Source organism: Populus nigra, chromosome 2 (assembly GCF_951802175.1).
Source record: "Populus nigra chromosome 2, ddPopNigr1.1, whole genome shotgun sequence".
In the NCBI taxonomy this organism is placed as follows: Eukaryota; Viridiplantae; Streptophyta; class Magnoliopsida; order Malpighiales; family Salicaceae; genus Populus; species Populus nigra.
The window spans coordinates 26,713,691-26,730,712 of record NC_084853.1 but is presented as its reverse complement, the minus strand read 5'-3'; the positions used below and the strand labels follow the sequence as shown (position 1 = coordinate 26,730,712).

The following is a 17,022-nucleotide window of genomic DNA, read 5'->3' as shown; positions in this document are numbered from 1 at the left end:
ACTTTTTAATATTTAAGGAATTACGAACTTATACGTAAGATGTATTCTTAGTATTAAGGGAAAAAATATAAAATATATTAAAATATATTTTAGATTTAGAATGGTTAGGTTTGACCCATAAAATCATGATCAACCTAAGTAAGGTGAATCTGTTTTAAACAATAGATGAAATAATGGTTAAAAAAACACAACAGAGCCTTAGTAATAATCAGAAAAATGAACAATGCAACTTACCTTAAGTTGGATGTATTAAGGGTAATATTGTTTTCTCTATATACAACCAGTCATTTTATCTAGATTTTATAGACCAATTAGAGTTCTTGGTGACCAAAACACCAGGTGGAGACTCCAAACCTTTAAACTATAAAAGGATAAGAATTTCGTGTTCTTTTCACACCCAAACCCGATCAAAAAAGATGATCGTCACAACATCGTACATGTACGATATATGGGATCCACATAGGGTGTGAGAGCCTTAGCTTTCAAAACAACATATGTATGCTTTAATTAGCCTAGTGTTTTCACAAATGCTACATATACGGTAAATAAATGTGACAAATGTCAAAGGTTTGCTTCAGTTCCTCGCTAACCTTCTGCAAAGGTGGTTCCACCATTGCTTCTCTATGGTTATTTTCCTAGTGGAGAATGGATATATTGGGACTATTCCCAAAAGCCCCTGGAAGAAGACAACTCATTTTGTTAATAGTTGAATATTATTTTTGGTTTGGGTTGCCCTGAACATTGATCACTGATAACAAAACCTAATTTGATAACAAAAATATGAGGGATCAATGTCAAAGGCTTAAGATTAAACATTGATTCTCCTCGACCTCACTTCCATTGACAAATGGACAAGTTGAGCTCACTTATAAAATAATATTGAATGGATTAAAAAAGAAGATAGAATGGGCTAAAGGAGAGTGAGGTCAACTACTAAATGAGATTTTATAGGCCTACAAGACTATGAAAAAGACTTCCACAGGAAAAACACCATTCTTTCTAACATATGGCACAGAGGTCGTAATCCCTACTAAGATGGGATGCCTCAATCATAAAGTATTATTTTTCTTCATCAATAACAATGATAAAGAGATGAGGGTGAACTTGGACTTGATTGAGGAAGGTAGACTTAGTATAGCGATTAAAAATGAGGCATTTTGATACCTAGTCTCTCGATACCACAATGCAAGAGTAAAAAACAAAAGATTTAAAGTGGGAGACATGACATTAAGGAAATTGGAAGAACTAGTAACTCTTAAGGTTAGACTCATTAAGTCTAATGTGTATCATCTATAAGATGAATAAGGAAAAGTACTTTTCTATGCATGACACTCAAACCATTTAAAGATGTATTTTTGTTCAATCTCTCGCATCTCTAATTAGCCATGTATCTTCAACGAGTTTTATATCTCCTATGTATCTCCAATATGATATATATATATATATATATATATATATATATATATATATATATGTTTCATTGCCTTGGTTTTGGAACTAAAAACTTTTTCAATTAAGTTTTAATTCTTCATATTAATCTCCATATCTCCATGCAATCTCCAAGGTTTTATTCTCCTGGTTAAGTCCTCCAAGTTAATATTTGATTATTTTCTCCTTGCTATCTCTAAGGTTTTATTCTCTTAATTAAGTCCTTCAAGTTAATATTTGATTATTTTCTCTATGATTAATCTTCATATCTCCATATAATTTTCTTCAAGGTTTATCTCTCCTGACTTTCTTTTCCCAGGGATAATTGTTCTACAAATTAAAATATTCTCTAAATAGTCAAAGACAGATTGAGATATATAATAGCTCAGGTCAGACTAAGTTAAACATTACCTTGATCAAACCAAGCTAAACATATAGCTTAGTTAGATAGCCCAATCAAACCGAACTACACTTGTAGTTCGGTCTCAACCAAGCAATACGATCATTCTTACCCAACTTAAAATTTTTCTTCAAATTGGATTATTTTTCTTCAATTTGTACCCCATAAACAATTTCTCATGAAACTATTAATCTCCAAATTACACTTAGTTTCTACTTCAAAAATAGATAACCAAATGATAAATTCAACTTCTTTTAATTCATTATCAAAACATACACAACACAATACTACATAGTAAATACAAAAACATTACATAATAAAAATATAATGCCAAACACATCAAATAAAATACAAGTACTACTTGTGGTCTCATATTCTTAGTCTAGTTCATCAAACAAATATTGACCTTCAGAGGTCATCATAGCTCTTCTAGGTTAAATCTCATTAAAAGAAGGCACATTGCCATGAAACAAATAAGAGAAATCTATATTAATGTTCTAAGAATTGTTTTGGAAGTGAACGTCTCCCATCATGTCAACCAATCCGTCCTCCACTATTATTTTTAATGCGGGATTGCTGTTGTAAGTAGTCTCAAAGTCATATGGATTTTCTCCTAGTACCTGGAAATGTGTGCATTCTGCTTGTAACCAAGTCATATCACCCTATACCTTAGCAAGTTCATATTGCACACCAACTACTACACTCTAAACATCAGAAAATGTATTTTCAAACTCTTTAATTCTCTTCTTAAGACTAACCACTTCTTGTTTGGACTCCACAATAACAACATTAAAGGATGCAAGCTCTGTATAGAGAGCATTTCTTTATATGTGTAAGCAATAGGTAGACTATAGTTCATGAAGACTCTCCTCTATATGAGTTTGTCTCTCCTTGCAAGTTATAATCTCTTGATAAGCTAGCATTAAAGATTTGGTTATCTGCTCATGTTCTTCTTCCCATCTCTAGAGAGCTAATACTTGCATTTGGAAATTTTGGAAAAAAAAAAAAAGAACCTTCTATTAGTAGTGCTAAAAATAGTAAATGATAATAATAAGGATATCAATATCTTCATACTCATATGGAAAGCTACAAACATGTTATTGGCCAACTGATGGGACAAACCACCTCCTTTAAATTGGTGTATATCCGGGGAAACTAAGATATTCTGGCAAAAATATCTATATTTTAGCCATTGCTATCTACAGTCAAAGGATTATCCCCAAATATAGAAGTTATAAAGTCTCTATCTATCAGTATAAATTACCTTTCTATGAGGTTGAAATCCCACTAAAAAAGATTTTTTAGGTTGGGAACCACAATCACTGGTTGTTCTGTAGCTAAAAAAAATTGAGGTAAATGGCTGGTGAAACCAAAGGAAAGGAGAAGAAGAAGTGCTAAAAATGGTGTTACCACTCAAATTTACATGAGTATTAATAGGATATATTGCAACATGCACAAGACTTGGTGGGGGTAACAACATATAATGGCTTGAAAGTGGACTTGGCATTGGTGTCATTGGCATAAAAGAACTAGGAATAACGGGTTGTTAACTATATCTCTTCTTACTCCTCCAGTGCAAAGCATATCTGCTCCCAGCAGTTTCCATGTCAATATTAGTCTCCATCTCACCACTTCCTTGTTGTGATTCTCTTATTACCTCTATTTTAGGTTCAGGTTTCTTTGTTTTAGTCTTGTCTCCCTTCTAAGATTCCTCCTTTTAAGACTCTTTCCCCCCTTGAGTATCCTTTTAATGATGATGATGACAACAAAGAAGAAGTTGGAGCTCATTGATCTTTCTTCTTGTTTTTAATAGTCTTGGAGTGTAGAGCCCACGTGTAAACAACATAGACAAATATTAGTATAACAAATATATTTCAAAAGCAAGGAAGATGAAAAATATCTCTCGTACCATAAATATTGTAGCTTAGAAAATACCCTTTAGCCAACCGAAGAAGGTAGTATTGACAGTTATCAGCAAAATTTCTGAAGACATTCTCCTTATTTAGGCATAAAGAATGAGCAATATTATATATGACAGATACCCTCCAAACCAAAGAACATCCCCACACCTTTTTAGAAGATGTTATTGAACCATTATAACCTCTTATTAACCAATCATTCATCTAATTTTTTATTGACAGTGATTTACCTTGAAAAATATCGTTCAAGGGATGTCGTATTCTCCTCCTAGAAAAAGTATAAAACCATATCAACCCTTTCTTACCCTAAAAAGAAGTAGATAAATTATAGCAATATATAAACAAATCAACAATTGGGACTTGATCTTTAAGTCTCAAATACTTATAAAAAGTTGTTAGAGTCATCCACTCATTTGGATGCAACTGGCTCACACACAGGTTGTGGTAGAAAAATACATCTCTAACAAAACTAGACAAGGAAAAGAAATACCCAAACTTAAAAATACACATAGGTGTTGTGATCTCAAAATTCCCAATTATTACCTCAGGTGTCCTACTTATTCTTTCATGTTTATGGTTAGTTGAGTAATAACATTAATGTTTACAAAACCTGTATATAGGTCTAAGGGTTAGGTTTGGCTAGTTTGTTGTCTAGAGGATAGATGCCTCTTATCACCTTGATGAAAAGGTCCAACTGTTAGGTTCCCAAGTATCATACATGCGACAGAAACAATAAAACAAAATTATTCGAAAGTCCCTAGGATTCCGTTAGATAGATCTAGAATTGTTTAGAGATTTATTACATGAAGATCTGATCTTCTTTGACTTTGAATAATTCTTTAAAGAAAGGATTGTTGCAAACCATAAGTCGTCTAATTGTTCATTCTCCAATGGTAATCCATATGAACCACTAGTGAAAAATCTCCTAAATTCCTATTTAGGATTGTTATGCCTAAAGTGTTAGCTCTCTATTATGTGACATGCATAGTTTTTCTGTCTAACAAACAACAACTACAAAAATAAGAGGCATATCTTACTATTTATAGAAAAATCTGAAAAATCCTATAAATTAGCAAAATATCAATAATTTAGGATAATTTTATAAATTAACTCATTCAAGTCCTTACTTGATTTTTTTAGGTCTAGAAATATAATCCATGTATTAATTATATTCTAGTCTTTAATTTCTAAAATATATTTTAATCAAGTCATACTTAATTAAATCATCTCAGTTTAATTTCTGACTAATAATTCTTAGTGTGTGTGACTCATTAGGTTCCTAATATGTTGGCCCAAATATAAATTATAATTCTAATTAAATATAATTAAATAATTTAATTTATTATCAATTCAGCAATTAATTAATTTATATTTGAAGATCATGTACAACATCTAACAACGTGTCATGATCCCTCAAATATTAGAAAAGTCATTAGTGATTTGACTTAACATTTTAATGACTGGTTTCTCGGTATAATTAATATCCTTGCATCAATAATTTTTCAATTTAGCATTAAATCATAGAGTATGTCTATCATGTTAAATCATGTTTATTCTTTACTTAGTAGTCATTGATCATTTGAACAAGATTTAAAACTCTTTTCAAATCTCATTCCACATTGGCCAAGGACTTCTCAGTCAATATTATTTGAGAACATATGAAACAATTTTTGTAATTCACCTAGGGTGATGAATCATTTCTTGATCACTCAAATACTTTTATATAGTTCATGTTATATCCAATATATGCCCCTTCGTTACCTCGATTAAGATAACATATAATAGAATCAAAGCATAACATTCTCTATATAAGATAACTTAGTGATCTCAAGTCTAAGGATCACCTGCACAATCATCATGCGGGCCTTTTTATAGACATAGGTGATCTTTCCATATGGAATTCTCATGCGAATTAGTTCAATGTATATGTCTTATGACAAGCACCTACATATTAGTTATAGGTATCATTTATACCTCAGCTTATGAGAATAACTACTTCCTTTCATAAAGAAAAGAACATAATATGTATCATTCTATACGACTCTAATAAATATTCAGTATTTAAGAGAGCATCACAAGGAACATTTTAAGAACAATGCTTTAATGTAATAGAAATCCCATAATTATTTGCTTAGCATTTTTGTCCCATAAACTTTATCTTTACTCTAGATTCATGAATCTAATATTATATAAATATTAAAGATAAATTAAGCTTTTATTAATAATAAATATGTATTTACATGAATATAATAATGTCACATATAGGCAACCGATTAGCTACAGGGCATATTAAACTAACACCAACTCCTCTATTTCCACCAGTAGAATGGGAAGGTTTAGCTCCACCACTTCCACTAGTAGAAGTTCCAGCTCCAGAGTCTCCTATACCAAAAGTTTTTTAATCCAAACAGATATTTAAAAGCAAGCAGGAAAAAAAAGAGTAAGGTTCCTCATATTTCTTTGCACACTAAGGGTTTAACCACAAATAATTCAAAAGAAAGAAGAATACTATTATGAAGAAAAGGAGAGTACTAGTTATTTATAGCAGTGATTCTGCCGACAACCATTATCATGGTGAAATGATTCAAGCATAACCATATGGAATAGTGAAGAGGTGGACCAAGATTCCTGACACAATTGTTATTATCATGTTATCATGGTGGATCAAGATTCTGTTAGGTTCCTGAAATTCATACACGCAGTGAAAATGATAAATTTAAAAATTATTCAAAAGTCCCAAGGACCTCGTTAGATATATTTAGAGTTTATTATAAGATTACCAGAAGATTTGAACTTCTTTTCGGCTTTAAATATATGTTTTACGGCTAGGTTGTCGCAAACCACAAGTCATCAAATTGTTCGACCTCTAATGGTAATCCACACGAACTACCTGTGAGAAATCTCTAAAATCCCTATTTAGAAGAGAGTGACTTGCTAAGTCTAGAGTGTTAGCTCTAATTTTGTGTTTACGTAGTTTTTTTGTAGAAACTATTCGACATAACTTTTCTCTCTATTCTAAAATAATAAGTATGTTTATAGAGAATCCTAAAAACCCTATAAATGAAAAAAAAAAATCAATTTGCCCTTTAAATAATATTCATAAATTATTTAAGGATAATTTCTTGAATTTAATCAATCAAGTCCCTAAAACTAGAATTAGAATATCAATTTGCCCTTTAAATAATATTCATAAATTATTTAAGGATAATTTCTTGAATTTCTTGATTATTCTAGAACTAGAATTATAATCTTTGAATTAAATACATTACACTGCTTAATTTTTAAAATTATTTTCAATCAATTCACACTTTAAATTTTTTATCTCAGTTTAATTTCTGACTAATGGTTTTTAATGTGTATAACCTATTAGGTTTCTAATATGTTGGCTCAAATATAAATTATAATTCTAAATAAATAGAATTAAATAAATTAAACAATTTAATTTATTATCAATTCTATAATTGATTAATTTATATTTGAAGATCAAGTGCATCATCTAACAACATGTCATGATCCCCCAAATATTAGAAAAGTTATAAGTGGTTTGACTTAACCTTCAAATGACCGGTTTCTCAGTATAATTATTATTCCTTCATCAATAATGTTCTGATTTAGACATTTTAGCATAAGTGTGTCTGTCATGTCAAATCATATTTGTTTATAATATTATAGTCATTGATCCTTTAAATAATATTTGAAACTCTTTTCAAATCTCTTTCTACCTTGCGTGAGGATTTAACAATCAATAATATTTGAGAACATGTGGAATATTTTCTCTAATTCACCTAGGGTGATGAATCATCTCTTGATCACTCAAATATCTTCATATAGTTTATGTTATATCCAATGTTTGTCCATTTATTACCTTTAACAGGATTACATATAATCGGATGAAAAAATAACACTTCATATATAAGATAACTTAGTGATCTCAAGTTTAAGGATCACTTACACAACTATCATATGAGTTTTTTTATAGACACAAGTGATATCTCCATATAGAGTTCTTATACGGATTAGTTCAGTATATATATTATCTGACAAGTATCTATATATTAATTTTAGGTATCTCTCATACCTCAGTTTATGAGATCAGCTATTTTCTTTCATAAAGAAAAGAACATAATATATACTAGTCTAACAGCTCTAATAAATGTTCATTATTAAGAGAGCATTGATTAGGAACATTTAGGAACAAAACTTTGATGTAATAGGAATCTCATAATTATAATATTTTTATAATTTTCTTTGCAAATTGTTTTTGTTTCATGGACTTTATCTTCACTCTAGATTTATTTATCAAACATTAAATTCATAAATTAAATATAAATGAATATTAAAGATAAATATTGTCTTTATTTAATAAAATTAAATATGTTCTACATGAATAAAATAGTATCAAGTGTAACCAACTGATTGACTACATAGCATACAAACTAACAAATTCTCTAGCACAACCATATGAAAGGTGTCCCAAGATTCCCAACATAGCCACAGGCACTCCAATAATTGCCAAGTCTTAATGCATTAATGTCACTGATGTTCATATTAAGTTCACACCCTTCATGGATATATTTGAAAATTTCGTGCATTATTGGTTTCTTCTCATTGCTTTTGGTTTTTAGGTAAAGTAATTTTTTAACAATGTAGTTAAAAATTTACTTGAGGGCAAATGATAACACATTAAATGAAAAGTTTTGGCTCGGTAGTCGAGCTTATGCCTAACTGAGCCTTATAAAGTCGGTCTTTACCTGTCTCACCACCTTTCTCTCTCTCCTTTTATTTTTATCACTTATCTCTTATTTTTCTAGGCTACCATATCAAGTTGTACAAGCCATATTTCATATATAATTACCACTTTTAAGGTGAGCTACTGATGATATGAGCAAACTATCATTTGATGGGATAAGCTATATATTAAAACTGTCACTTTACCAAGTAAATAGCTTTGTAATTTTTTTAAGAAAAGCTATATATCCCCAAGTTTAGAGGAGAGAGAAGGGGATTTTCTCATTTTTAATACAGAAAAAAATATTTATCTATTATCGTTCATTTCTCTTGCATAATATCCACATAAAAAATTTTAAATTAACTTAAACATCGAAGAGTTCTTTTGCATGTAATACTCATTATCTAACCTAAGGTTTTCTGTAAAGAAAGCCCGAATCCAATGAAGTTTTTTGAAGCTTCATCGGTCACTTCATAAGTTCATAAGTAAAGGGGTTGATATTGTATCCTCCTCTATTACATGGTGATCGCATCTTAACCTTTTCTCTGCAAAGGGTACTGGTAAAGATGAGAAGGAAGCTCTTATTGTTGATGGCAAGCTCTCTAAATTTAGCACTAAGTATAAGTTATTTGCATTTTTTCTTTCTTATCTTTTTTATTATTATTATTAGTAGCAGTAGTATTGTTTTTTTTTTTTCTCAGGAACTATCAAGAGATCAATGTAGTAGCTCATAGACTCGTATGCTTTCGTGTTGTGACCGTAATACTGTTCTTTTCTTTTTATTCTATGGTAAAGATATCAATTGAGACTAAGTTTCTCTCCGAATAATTTAAAAAATGAACCCATATAGATCTAATACATCAATATTAATGGGTCTGTTTGTTTTTACGTTTCAAAAACGCTTTTGAAAAAATTTAAAATTTTTAAAATTTTTTTCTTTGCTTCAGATTAATATTTTTTAATATTTTTATATCATTTTGATATGCTGATATCAAAAATAATTTTTAAAAAATAAAAAATATATATTATTTTAATATATTTTTAAATAAAAAACACTTTAAAAAATAACTATACCACACTTCTAAACAAACTCAGCTCTAACTACAGAGCTGAACTTGAGAACGAGCAGTAGCAGACGACAGCATCAAGATAGCGACTTGCTCTGAATAAAAAGATGAAGGGAAACATTTGGTCTTTGTGCATGCTGACATGTTTGATTTAGAAGACAAGAAACTAAAGACGTACTGAGGATTTGTCTCTTCAAAATGCGATGAAGGTTATCGGATGCCAAGATGGAATGGTCTTGGCTTCAAGAGGAAGCGGTCGATAAAAGAAAATGTCAGCTTGCTAAAGAAGAAAAAAATAAATGGAGCCAACTCTCAATGTGCTAATAAATCTCTCTGTGTTTGCGTGTAATAAATGGAGCCAACTCTGGTATTGGTCATTTGATCAACCCTTGTGCTGTTGTTCCAGCTTTTTAGCACGAAATTGACAACACAACTCTGGTTTGCTTTTTCAAAATCATTCACTTGAAAAAAAAAAAGCACATGAAAACCTCAATTCGGATGAAAATATCAATCAATCAAGATTGGCTGGCGATGGATATAAAACAGATTTCGAAAATACCAATTGATTAATATAGAACCTAAGAAAGTACGACTTGGGATACAAAATTGGGCTACAAGTAGTTCAATGGTAGAAAAATCACTTTACTCGTCCCTTACAATGCTTTCCTTCTGCGCGTATTGTTGTACATTGGACTGGAGGTCCCTAACTTACCCTTTGATGTTGTCATCCAAAATAATATTGCCACGCAACAGCAAGTGCAGCCATTAACAAGACTTTAAGTACTAATTTAGAATTTATCACGGGTGATGATTCTGAAGGTGATTGGGAAGGCTCCTGTGATCTTCCTCTAAGCTTGGCTGACAGTCTGGACAGCAGTTCAGAAGGGCGACCGGTTTTTACAGCAGCAGCTGCAAATGGAGGAATGAAAGACAAAGATCAGGAGCAGAGTACATGTGCAAGTCGAGCCAATAGAAAACTGTTATTCAAAGATAGTGTCCCTTTTTAGATATTGGAAATGATTAGCTCAGAACAAATGTCTCAGATCCACACATTTTAATGTGCGTTGATATCATCACATAATTAACATTTCAATTCAGCAATTTAAATTTTTTGTTGATTCACCAACATTTAGATTGTAATTATTGAATTAACTCGAGAGAGGGCCATCCATAGACCATATCTACAGACCATATTCCAGTGATCCTGCAACAACACAATTCAAGCCATGAAGTTACCTTTGCTTTTAATAAGTCTTTCCTTCTCTCCAACCCGCTGCCGAAGTACATTGAGCAGCGATCCAAAATACAGAGCAAACACTGTGCACGTGATAGTGATGACATTGTATGGCATGCTAAAATCAGGAGTTGTCAAAGGTACAAGTAATACTTCAGTGTACGAGAGAACAGGACTGCTTTCCTGCATCACAAATCTACAATCAATCCAATAAACTTGGATTGTCCAATATGAAGCACATTGAGAATCTCGAATATCATATCACCTGAAATTTAGACAGCATGGGTGATTCTCTCTCAGAGTCGTTGCTAGGGAAATGCATACTTGCATGGAAGTTGGGAAAGCTTATCGCAGCTGATGGAATATCAAATCCTTGATTGGCATCTGGAGGGTATTCATCAATGTGCAAAAAACCCTGTTGACATATCATAAAGCAGTAGATAAGAAACACAATTCCAATGCAGCTTGGCTGTCTTAGAAACATCATAAGTCCTGTGCATGTGATCATTAATAACAGTTATGTTTTTCCATTCTGCTAGACTATTACTATCTTTCTCTATGCGTTAGGTGCAACAGAAAATCATCACTATAGCAAGATTCAGTACATTGGAGCATTTAGATGACTTGATTCGACGCCCTACGTTCATTGAGAAAGCTACTATAATGTGCTTTTAGTATCCAGCAGATTAACTAAAAAAAAGAATGTCCATTCAAAGCATTGTCCATGTCAAGTAAATCAGGCAGAATCTGAGATTAAAAATAAACAAATCTTGCAGACAGGAAATTATAATCTATTTGCCCTTAGCCACTGTTTCCATGGTTTGGCTTCCCAGTGGATGTTATTGACCACTGTACATATTTTATGACACTCGAATTCATTCACTAATCACTCTATAATTCCAAGTCAAACTTGAAAACATGAAGTGTTACGCATACCTTATCAAAATCTAGTGTCAAAGCAGCTGATTTCACACCACAAGGAAGCTTCAGTACCATCTCCATCATACCAGGAGATATCTTGTCTTTGGAAGGCATAACATGTATCTTTTCCACAAAAGCTCCAACTGCCTTCAGTTGATCATCCACAAACAGCTGGAGAGAATGATAATATACCCTGATATACCAAGGGACAATTTGGAAAATATTAACATGCAACTCACATCCATCACTAGCACTATCAGCACCCGGGGAACTGTCATTCAAATCTGTAGATTTCAACAAGATAGCAATTGCACCTCTTTCATTCCCGCTTCCCATCAAAAATCTAATAGCATGTAATGGAGCTTGTTCACATGACCATATTACAGGAAATTTCCATGTCAGGCCTAGATCAAATGGTTTAGAGTTGCTGTACTTGTCAACTGAAAATTCATAAAGTAAAGAGGAGCCTATTCCATGCCTACTATTTTCTTCTTTAAGTACCCTGTCTGGATTAACTGACAATTCAAAGTTGGCTTCAACATCATACCCTTCAGAGCCAATATTTTTCTCCAGTTCAGAAACTAGGCCTCTCTCAAGCTGAAGATATACTTTACTAGACTTAGCAAGAGCACATCTCCCATTGACTTTCCTACCAAAAATTGAACTCAAAGACCAGCTTGGTTGAAGATACGATTCGCTAATATGAGTCAAGCTAGTTCTTTGACTACTGGGATGAAGAACAACAGTAAGTGTTTGTTCTAGAACAATGCCCGGATTCAACCCCTCAAGATCAGACGAATTTGAAGTCAAATGCAGTCGCTGAGAATGATAAACACTTGTATAAATTGATGGCCTGTCCATTAAGGCAGAAAGCCCAGCATTATCTCGACAAGGAAGGAGCTTCAACCATGGAGTTAGGTTCTCAGTGCAAACAGCCTCACGGGGCAGCATACCATACCTCAGACTGCCAGAGGCTTGCCTAAAGCTCCATTCAGGGGCTGAATACATGGTAGATGACTCGAGGAAATTAATTGAAGCACAGAAAAGACCTGAAAGGGTATGGGTTAAATTCTTCCAAGAAGCATCAACTTGCTCTTTAGGAACATCAAAGACAGCCCACAACTCAACTCCAGGAGGCTTAGCATTGTTGCTTGACATGGTGTCAAACCCACCCCAGCGTTCATAGTTCCACCGACCTTGTGTGAACGATAATTCCATTTCCTTGACCCGGAATTTCTCCACCTGTCCAGGTTAAACTTTCCACGATTTATACACACTACACTAGCTTCAATCCAGGAAGATATATATATTATTGACATAACATAAAGTCTACAATTGAAGTGGGCGGAGCAATTAGTTTAAGAAAAATAACACAAATTCAAATTTAACACTACAACTACTACTCCAAACATCAAGTTTCACACTCTTCCTTTACCTTTTTTTTAAAAAAAAAAAACAAATTGTGGGAAGTGAGTCAAACAAAACTATTACCATCTGAGAAATGGCTTTAGGGAAGAGATGATGGTGGCGGCGGCCATTGGAATTGCAAGGAGGGGCTCTAGTTTCAAAGTGGAAATGAGCCAACACTTTCCGATCAGGCAACGGCTTCAACAACAATTCTTCTTGGAACTCTTCTTTATCTACTGCCGATCCAGAGGCCTTTGTTGAAGATAACAGTAAAAAGAGTAAGAAAGCCCATCTTGGTGGAAGTTCCATTGATTCAGTAAGAGAGAGTGGTGACTCAGTGGGTCAGTGTTGTGAGATGGAAACAATCCGCCGTTCGAGAGTTGAGAGACCACACCAACCTACGCTCCCCTTTCTATTTGAATCTTGATTCCGACTCGCTGCGTTCAGCTTATGGTCTTCCTTCTGGTTCTCTGGCACAAAATCCTACTGATAGGCATTGTTGCCGACCGACTCGGGGAAAGACCTGAAAAAAGAGCCAGATCGTTGGATCAGTGAGATAACCCTTGGATGATGTTTGATAGAAAAACATTATTTTTAATATAGCAAATTAAAACAATTTAAAAATAAAAAATAAAAAATTAATTTTAAAAACATCAAATATTTTAAAAATACTATTTAAAACAGACGATCTCAAAACACCTTTTGGGCCAATTATTTTTAGTATTGTTTATCATGTTTTTCTCCTTACTTGTCTTCGCTTGAATGAATTTAAATTGGGTTTAATATGGATAACTTGATTATTTAAAATATAATCAAGTTAAATAGCTTATTTAGTTTAAGTATAAATTTTTTTAAAAGTAATTAAAAATATCATATAAGTATTTGGTAAGGATTTCAATTATACCTTGCTTAATTTTAAAAAATGAAATATAGTTACACTTAAAGATATATTAATTTTTCGAGTTTCTTTAAAAAAAAATTAATAAAAAAAAATACTACTACTAAATATGAATTTGAATTGTATAGCATTTCTATTTGCTTTAATAAAACTTATGTATTAGTTATTGTTTCTTTTTTATTTTATTATTTAAAAGAAATTGTGTATCATTTAAAGTATTCATAAAATTTATATTTACTTAAAAAAAACTCTTACATAATATTTCAAATCTTGTTTTTTTTCTACCTAAATCATTTATAAAATTATGTTTTACAGTATACAGCAATCACAACTTAAATCCACGACCATGTAGCAAGAGCCAAAACGAAACAAACTTTTTAACATTTTATGACAAATATAAATGAATTTGTATTACCATTTAATTTTTTAAAAAAAGGTAATTTATATATAATAAATCACACATCTTCCAATAAATTAATATTTTTTATGGAAGACTTTATTGAAAAATTGACTAAAGTTTAAAATTGCTAAACCAGCAATATCAAAAGCATTTAACTACCATACTAAAAAAAAATGTATATTTTATATATGAACAATAAAAAAGATGACTTTTTTTATATATAAAAAATTCTATTGATTCTTTTTTTTTCTTTCATTGAGTATTTGTTTCTGTGTTTTTTTTTATTTCATCTTTTAATATTTTGTTAATCTTAAATTGATTGTCATAATTTATTTTGGTTTTTTTCTACAAAATTATCACAGTCTTAAACAAACGTTTATGTATTTGGTTGGTGCTCAATTTTGCAAATATATATTTTTGTTATTATATCATTAAAAAAAAATAAGACAAAATTTTTTAACCTAGTAAAGTCCATGATTCAGGTTGCAGGTTTAATAGGTTAAGCCATGAAACCTAGATCGATCTATAATGTCATCATCTTAATATTCAAAAAAGAAGTTGTCATCTTGATTTTTATTTATGTCAAACCATATTTTTGCCGCTCATTTAGTTGTTTTCTGATCCGCCATGTTGACTAGGTCACATAGGGGCAACTACCATGCCTGTTAATTTTAAACTCGGGTTAGAGAAGGAGTCGGATGAGGAGGTTTCAAAGTTGACCCATTGAGTATAGTTTAATAATAATGCCAAATAGCTTTTTAAAAAAAAAAAACTCATCTTTTAGTTTTTTTTTCTTTTTATTGAATCCTTTTAGATTTTTTTTATCATCCTTCAACATTTGTTGATTTTGAATTGATATTTATAAGTTATCTTAGTTTTCTTTTCTATAAAGTTATAGCAATCTCAAACAAACATCTTAGCATTTGTTTAGTGTTCAATTTCATTAGCGTTTATTTTTGTTTAAGGTAAAAAAAAAATTTAATAAAGTTGAAAAGCTTAGTGGAGTTTATGATTTGAATCGTGAATTTCAAAGGTTAAGCCGTGTATCTCGAGTCAATCTAATATATCATTAACTTAATATTAAAAAAATATATTATAATCTCTTAATATTTTGCTTCAAATTGAAGATTATCATGCAAAGCATTACCCAGGTCAGAGGTGTTAGGCCCTTTGACTTCCTGTTCATCTCAAATGTAAGTTATTTTAAAAAAGTTATGATAATCTCTCAATATTTTGTAGGAAAAAAATATTAATTAGCGTGAAAATATTATGTTAAAAATCAATTAAAAATAATAAAATAAAATTTTATTTTCATTAAATATTCATGAGCACAATTTTATTTTCTTTTACATATTAGGAATCTAATGATTAAAAAACAATTGTTGACATCCCTATAAAAATCTATATTATTATGGAAAAATTAAATAATAATTTAAATATCATCTTAAATATTTTGTTTATAGTGCATTATCATCAAAATCTTAAAAAACCAATTTTTAATTGATTTGAACCTACAATTAGCCTAAAGTAAACTGGTCAACCCTTCTGGTCAAACTGAAACTCGGATGACCCGGCAAAACCCGATAGAGACCCTTTTTTTTTCAAATATGTTTTTTCTCCTACCCAGAGACCCTTTTTTTCATATTTTCAGTTGGTTATTAACTCATTTTAAAGTTCACTATATAAATACTAAAAGAATATTTTATTTTTTCAATGTGGGATTTGAAACATTTTAGTATATATACTCTATGTTCACAAGAAAAAAAAATTATGTTTCTTAAATGTGGGATAAAAATCTTTTTGGTTCAAACACAAACTTAAAAAAATAAGATAGTATGTTTTCAATGTGGGATAAAAAAACCTTTTGAAATAATCTTTTAAACTTAATTATTTACAACATGTATAGTCTATATCCACATGAATTATTTCTTAATTTTTTCATATAAAATATTAAAACCTAAAAAAAATTTAATTTCTCTGGGTTGACTCGAGTCAACCCATGTAACCTGAGACCCAGCTCCTTGGCTGGGTCAACCCGCAGGCCGGGTTTGATAACTATAGTTACCATGAAAATATAACTTTAAAGAATGCAATTGAAAAAAAATAAAGTAACGTGACCCAAGGTTGTTAAAATCATGATCTGACTCCTAAAATCATACGATTTTACGAGTCAATATATACTTAACGTGCTAAATCGTTCTAAAAACTCGAAAATGGATGAAATTGGGTAAATTGGGTGAAATCGCGTAAAATCATGATTTCACCACCGATTTAACGCTTTCAGCAAAGAACATAATTTATCTTTACTGTTTCCTCCAACTCCAGGTGTCTAGTGACTATTGGCCTATTGCTATTATAGAACAAAAGCAAAATCACGTAACACTTTCTTTCTTTCATCGACTTTCACACACACACAGAACAAAATCAAAATCCCAAGTTTCTAAATCCTTAGTCTCCTTCTCTCAGCTGTCCAACAATCAACCACCGGTCCACCACCAACAACCCTCTTCTTTTTTATTTTTCCATCATCGACGACGTCCTTTTCACTAGCCACTGTGAGATCCAGAGTTCAGACAATAACAGCGGCATCTCTCCATCTCCACAAACTATCGTAAGTTA

At 31.4% G+C, this 17,022-nt stretch overlaps 1 protein-coding gene across 1 annotated transcript; it reads right to left on the bottom strand.

The window, feature by feature from the left end:
- Positions 1–10,090: 10,090 nt before the first annotated feature.
- LOC133682604 (uncharacterized) lies at positions 10,091–13,672 on the bottom strand. Its single transcript, XM_062106017.1, has 5 exons — positions 13,190–13,672; positions 11,714–12,940; positions 11,043–11,192; positions 10,780–10,960; positions 10,091–10,452 (listed from the first exon to the last, which is right to left on the bottom strand). The coding sequence occupies exons 1-5, from the start codon at positions 13,412–13,414 to the stop codon at positions 10,268–10,270; spliced, it is 1,968 nt and encodes a 655-aa protein (XP_061962001.1). The 5' UTR covers positions 13,415–13,672; the 3' UTR covers positions 10,091–10,267.
- Positions 13,673–17,022: the final 3,350 nt, after the last annotated feature.

Bases quoted from the DNA above. Each gene is read 5' to 3' on its own strand.
- LOC133682604 (XM_062106017.1), bottom strand. From the start codon at position 13,414: ATGGAACTTCCACCAAGATGGGCTTTCTTACTCTTTTTACTGTTATCT. The intron at 12,941-13,189 runs GTAATAGTTTTG...TAACCTGGACAG, and splicing joins CTAAAGCCATTTCTCAGATG to GTGGAGAAATTCCGGGTCAA. The intron at 10,961-11,042 runs GTGATATGATAT...TTTGTGATGCAG, and splicing joins CCATGCTGTCTAAATTTCAG to GAAAGCAGTCCTGTTCTCTC.